Source organism: Pteropus alecto, unplaced genomic scaffold (genome assembly GCF_000325575.1).
Source record: "Pteropus alecto unplaced genomic scaffold, ASM32557v1 scaffold43, whole genome shotgun sequence".
Lineage (NCBI taxonomy): Eukaryota > Metazoa > Chordata > Mammalia > Chiroptera > Pteropodidae > Pteropus > Pteropus alecto.
The window spans coordinates 3388134-3394693 of NW_006435764.1; the positions used below are offsets into that span (position 1 = coordinate 3388134).

At 63.6% G+C, this 6560-nt stretch overlaps 1 protein-coding gene across 1 annotated transcript in view; it reads right to left on the bottom strand.

Moving 5' to 3' along the window:
* TPCN2 (two pore segment channel 2) overlaps window positions 1–3504 on the bottom strand; it is a 38402-nt gene extending 34898 nt beyond the window's left edge. The window contains exons 1-5 of the mRNA XM_025046294.1: window positions 3447–3504; window positions 2876–3303; window positions 2111–2187; window positions 1572–1749; window positions 105–221 (exon numbers count right to left, since the gene is read on the bottom strand). Of these exons, the coding sequence (XP_024902062.1) occupies window positions 105–221; window positions 1572–1749; window positions 2111–2187; window positions 2876–3303; window positions 3447–3504 (858 nt within the window). The remainder of the gene's footprint in view (window positions 1–104; window positions 222–1571; window positions 1750–2110; window positions 2188–2875; window positions 3304–3446) is intronic.
* Window positions 3505–6560: the final 3056 nt, after the last annotated feature.

A 6560-nucleotide genomic window follows, 5' to 3' on the forward strand; every position in this document is an offset into this window, starting at 1 on the left:
GGCGGGGACGGGAGGGAAGGTGGGGGGGGGCCCTTGCAGGGCCTTGAGACTACCCCTCACCACTCACCTGGCAGCTGCGCCCTGCAGCCCACCTCCCCACCTACCTCCCGACAGACGAGACTCAGCGACACCGTCCAATCCACGAGGGACACGGCCAGCACCACGAGGTAGTCCAGCAGCCAGAGGCTCTTCTGGAACTGGGCCCATCCCACCAGGTAGCTCTGCAAGAGAGACAGTGGGTGAGTGGGGGGGCAGGGGGGCAGCCATGCAGACACCAGCCCCTCGGCCAGCCAGGGCCAACCGTGAGCACGGACAAGGCTACGGTGGCCAGAGCACAGAGCACCTCGGCGAGCACTGTGTCTCCACGGGACTCGGGGAGCAGGAAGCTAAGCTCCCCCCACCCAGTGCTCCCCCTTCCCCGGTGACCTCGAGCTCTGCACTTAATGGCTCCGGCCTTGGTTTCCTCATTCCTGGTGTGGATCCTGCCTGCTCTGCCCATCCGACCATCAACTTAGCTTGTGCGGCAAAATACGAAGACACAGGGCTTCTGCAGAACACCAGGAAATGGAAGCGGGGGCTCCGGCACACCCCACCACACTGCGGGGCTCTGGGGGGGCTTTTGTCGCCAGTTCTGCCCTCGCCTAACTGCTGCTTCCCAGCAAGGCCGACGCCCCACAAGTCACCGCTTACAGAGAAAAGCGTGTACACGCTCACCTTTTGAGAGTTCCCAAACATACCGACCATTCAAACTACGCTAATGAGAATTTCTCGCTGGTTTCAGTTCCAGTTAAAAAACCCCCGAGACCTCCTAACCGCATAATGGGCTAAAAAAGAAGGAATCAGAAACTGCCCGGGGCCCTCGGTCACACACGCACCAACGCTCGCCCACGCCCTGGCCATCAGCACCCAGAGGCTGCCGGCCCCTCCTCAGCAGAAGGCCGGGGCGCCTCGTGACCCAGAGCCTGCGGGCAGAGGGCTCGGATGGGAACACTGGGACCCTTGTCTGACAGAGTAACAGACCCAGCCACTCTGCACCTCCCTGGGAAGTCCCCAGGGCCCTGAGACTCTGACGCGGACCAGAAGCTCAAGCGAGCAAGGCAGGCCCGGCTCCAGCTTCCGCGAGGGCTCGGGCCTCAGACAGAACCCAGAGTCGGACACGTAGCAGCGGCTGCGTGAGCCCCTTCCCGCGCCTGCCCAGCTCCTCCCTGCTTCTCTGCTCTCGGGGGCGGGAGGGTGGGCGTGGGAGGGACACCGGTCCTCTCTCCTTGGGTCAGCGTCCCTCACCGCGGTGCTGCGGGACCCTCAGCCACTCCCACAGGTCCTGCAAGGCTGCGCACCCTGACGGCTCCACCCAGACTCAGCTGACACTCGGGAGGGACGAGAGCCGACAGAGCCTCTGCCTCAAGGCCCGGAATTTTCTAAGAAACTCTGACCTCTGTTCAGCGGGTTCACAGAGCACAGTCAAGAGAAAAGGCGGAAAGCTCCAGGGGCATCAAAAATCACGCAGAAAAGCAGCGGCCGGGCTGGGGACGCTGGGCCCCAGCGTCAGCACCTGTCAGCGCCCAGCTCACCTTGACCGAGAGGTCGGCCACGAAGACCAGCAGGCAGAGCCCCTCGATGCTCTCTGTCAGGCCGCAGGGCGGGTCCCAGGGGGGCGAGCGGTAGCGGACGTCCGAGGTGCTGGTGAGCGAGGAAGGGGTCTCAATAAAAGCCAAAACCAGGATCAAGAAAATGACGAAGCTCAAAATCCTGGAAAAGGGATAAAAACTGGCTAAAATACAAGAACCAGCCATAGTCCGGAGCCGAAAAGCAGGTCGCAGGCAGGGTGGCAGGACGGGCTCCACGGGCCCATGGGGCGGAAGCCACACTTCCTGGTTTGTGGCCTCGCGTGTGCGGTCAGATAACACTCAAGTGCCATGGCTGACTGAACATTCTGGAATGGAAGCCTCCCCAGAGGAGCTCTCTGTCTACAGGCCGGGCTCCTTTCCAGCGGGAGGGGAGACAGCACCTCCTTCTCCCACGCAGGGATCGGGGCCCGCCCGGACCCTGAGACCAGCCTCCCCCGCCCCGGCCGGGCCGCAGGAAGCCCGCGTCCCGTGTGTGTCCTCACCACTGGCACGTGTCCGAGTAGTACCACCGGTAAAGCCACATCGACCGGGCGTCCATGCGGTGGTTAATGGAGCGGTACTGGAAGCAAAAGATCACACGGGAGCGTGAGTGGGGGGTCCCCTCGACGCCACACGACACGGCCAGCCACGTGCTGGGCACCCCCCTCACCCCGCAGCAGGCCCAAGGCGGGCAGACAGGCTGTGGATCACAGGCCGAGCTCAGCTCGCCACACGGCCAGGGCGCCCCCTCATGACCCAGCTGCGAGGCTCACCTGGCAGACGGAGCCCCCAAAGGCCAGGTCCCCGGGGCAGGGAGGTCCACAAAGGGACACGCGTTTGCTGTGTCCTCTGTGCAAGGCCCACACTCTACCCCACAGCCTACTTCAGAACGTGGAGCATGGCTCACGTCCACGTGCTACTTCCCCAAGTGAGCCTGTGTGTCATTTGCAGGAGAGGACGGTCCTGTCATCTTCGAGTATGTTTAATGCCCTGGGACCGGGCCAGCAGACAACCGTGGGTGGTAAACCAACGAAGCAGATGACTGGGGACTCAGAAGGGCATCGGGCGCCCACCTGCTCTAGCAAGGACTCAAAGAGACCGTGCCCAAAGGCCAGGCCATCACGGTTACATGGCCCACACGGTCTACCAACCTCAGCCTTGGCCCCAGAATGGCGAAGGGTAAAGGGACCATCGGGACGGCCATCGCCCAGTCCCCAGGGCCCCGGAGACAAGCCCAGGCCCAGCCACCACGAGCTGGCCCTGCTCACCTGGATCGCGTCCTCAATGAAGACCACGGCTTGGTCGAAGCTCAGATCCCACCCGGCAGCAGCATCTGCGGGCAGAGAGGACACACTGGGTGAGGAGGGGTTCACGCGATGCTCACCCCCTGCAGGACAACTGAGGTCAAGGAGAGAGCTTGGCCTCGCTCTGTCCCAGGCTCTGAACAAGACGCCTTTGGGCCTTTGGCCCTGGGGCAGCTCTACCCCCACCCCGGCCCGCCGTGCCGTGTGGGGCAGGGTCTGAGCACGTAAGGGTCTTCTCGGTGCTCTGGGCCCACAGTTCCCGGCCCCAGAACAGGGAGGCCTGGAACCAGACCTGGGGGTTCCAATCTCAGCCACCCCCACTGTGGGTGTTGGCTTACTCCCTGTGCAACCATCTCCCCCTCTGCAAGATGGGGGTGTTAATGGGCACCCAGCTCAGCCCCCAGAGGGGTGACATGGGCACGGGAGCCGCCAGGCCAGCCCGGCACACAGAGCACGCTCAGTTCGGGGCGGCTGTGGCTGCCCTTCGGCCCCGCCCCACGCCAGCCTCCACGCGGCCTCGGTCAGGACGCCTCACTCGTCAGCTCGACTGTAAGGTGGGGCAGCACCACCGGCCACCCTCCGTCCAACGGCATCACAGACGTAACAGTCACAAGCGAAAATGATCTGGAACCACGAGGCGCCTCATGCCTCTCCATCAAATACTGCGCACTAAGAAAGACCTGAGGTCACCGTGTCCTAGCCCACAGGACGACGGAATGGGGCTCTGTGGGCCCAGGCAGACTCCCGACGACAAGGGGCCTTCGGGACAAGTCGGGCTTGGGTATAAAAATCTGCTGCAGGCCTCACGCGTTGAAGCTGAAGAAAAATCAGGCCATGGCTGCGAGGAGGCCCGCGTGTCCGATTCAGGCCAGAGGGATCCGTCCTTGCACCTGCGGCTCAGCAGCCTTGGCCCCCAGCCCTCTGTGGTCAAGGAGCCGCCAGCGATGACATGGCCTTGGGTTCTGCCCACCACACCATGGGCAAGTGCAGCCCCTGGGGCTTTGCTGTGGAAGCTGCTGACCGACGCGAAGGGAGAAGAAAGGCAGATAGAGCTGTGACACGGGGCCGGGGGACCCCAGTGCCCGAGGCCAGGGAAGGCTGCAGCCCAGGCGGCGGGCCCCGGGGGGAGCAGAGCCCTCCTGCCCTGTCCCACCATCGGCCTCTGGATCCGGGCTCGGAAGTGAGATGAGCAGCCCTGTCGCCATTTCTGTTGATAATTCTGCTTTCACGTCTGGTCCCTCAGGGCCGACAGCTGCCGACACCACCCTGACAGTCCAAAGAGAATGCAGAACTGGGGACGGGCCTAGAGCAGAGGTGCCAAAGCCAGAGGCGGGCAGAGCCGCCCTGTCCTCGGGGACCATGCAGCAGGGCCCGGGGGCCAATCGGGGATGGGGGGCCCCGGATGGAGAAGGAGGCTGGGCTCCATCCCGGCTCTGCACCGCCTTGCCGCATCTCCCAGAGCGGGAAACTTCCTGTCTGGGCCTCAGTTTCCCCACCTGTACAACCTCCACGCTCACCCTGAGACCCCTCAAAGTTCTTCCGGGGCGGCTGAGCGTGGTGACTGCCCGCTTCCCCGAGAGCGTCCTGGGACACTGTGATCGGGAGGCACTTTCGTTCCCTGCTGCGCCCGCAGAGCCCAGACAGCGTGGGGCTCGGCACGCAGCTCGCTCACCGAGTGGATGAGTGCACGGCCCTGAGGGGGCCTGGGAGGGCCCGGTGGTGTGAGGGCCTGCAGGAGGCCCCATGTCACCAAACCCCCTGGGAAGAGACGGACTCAGCCAGGGAGATGGGAGGACATGGCTTCCTAGACAAGAGAGAGGCACCAGAGGCCCCAAGCTTGTTCCAGGCCCAGGACTGGGGTGCAGCGGAAGTGGCTCAGTCCTGGGTGAGCCAGGCCAAGGGTATGGGGCGCCCCAAGAACTGTCCAGCACCCAACACTCTCATCTGGCTTTGGGTGGTTGGTTTGTAACATTCAAGGTGAGGCCACCCAAGCTCACAGGGCTCTCGATTCTCGGGGCACCAGACCTCAGGAAGGGCCGTCCCCCCTGCTCCGCAGCCCCAGCGCCGGCCTCTCCCCCATCCTGCAGCAGCCAGCGGGTCTTGTCGCAAACCCTGGTGAGCGCATCACTTCCTGTGAGTGCCACTGCCCCAGGAGAAAGGCTCCACCCGAGCTGGCAGTGTGGGCGCCCACCTCTGCCCATCCGCCTCCTCTCCTGTAGCTTCCTCCACCCCATGCCCTCCAGGCCACTCGCCCTGAACTTGGCTCCAAGGTCAAGCTCTCCAAGGCCTCCATGCCCTTGCCGAGGCTGTGAGCCCTACCAAGAGCACTGCCTCCCACCTCGGTGGCCCAGGAAACCATCACTCTGGGAGGCAATCACCTGCAGGCACCCCCGGTACCCCACTGGACACAGCAGGGGGGGATATCGGGGAGCACAGAGGACAACATCCCACATCAGCCCTGGACCAGCCTCCCTGCCCCAAGCCCGGCGTCCGGGTCTAAAGGCCCCTCTCCTCTTGCTCCACGCTGCACAGCCTGTGGGGAGCCCCAGCGGCGCCTCATGCGAGCCCGGACAAGCCCCCAACCTCTGTGCCTCGACTCCTCCAAGGCCCTACGCCACAGGCCCGACGCACACACCGGGCGGGTTCCCACGGCTCAAGTGCGGCGCAGTGACTTCACAGCATTGGCTGCTACTATTCTTACTGTTATTGTTATTATTGTTGTTGTTGTTGTTGTTAGCATTATTAAAAAGCCCCTTTTACAGCACAGCGATCCCTCATCCCCCGACTCTTTCAAAGCCAGGAAGAGGAAGGACAAGACGACTATCTTCGCCCTGTGGCCCATCACATGGGGCTGAGTCCAGAGGACCCACCCACAGGGCCCGCTGGGTCCACAGGGCCGGGCAGTGACACTCCCCACCCTCGCCGGTAGGAGCACCCAACTGTGGGACATGCAAACCCTGGGCACAAGGCCCACCCCGGGGAGCTGGGCAGAGACTGAAAGAGCCATTCTCAGTCCCCACTCACTGCCCCCAGCCAGACCCAGCCGGGCAGCCTGTCAGGGAGGCCCTGTTCACATTCTCAGGAGCCCATGCTGAGGCCACAGCGTCAGGACAAAGAGCCTGCCCCCCACCCTGGCTCCTGCCTCTACAGTACGGGTCTCCACCGACCTGCAGTCCGCTCTGACAGGGGTGGGACCTGCTGTGATCACAGTCCTCCTCCCAGGGTGACACACCAGCTCCCCAGGCTGGCCCCACCCCATGCTGAGGTGTCTCCAGATTCTCTCTGAATCTTCAATGCCCCTCAGGGCGCCCCTATAATATGCCCCTTTAGCGAGACTCAGAAGGGTTAGGCAACCTGCCAAGGTCACGTAGCCAGGAAGCAGCAGCACCAGAAAGGCACCCAGACCTCCAGACACTAAGTCTGTGCCCGCACTGAATGCCACCATATGTCCCTGTCCAGGGCCCTTCAAGGCCTGGCAAGGGCTGGATGGAGAACTTTCGGGGACAGTCTCTGAGATGGGCAGGCGGGACACCACCTCAGCCTCTAGTTTTCTCATCTCCTGTCAGGGACCCACCACTGATATTTCACGGGCGGGCACACACCGCCGACCCCTCCCGGGCAGAGGAAAGTGAGCCCAGAGAGGGAACAC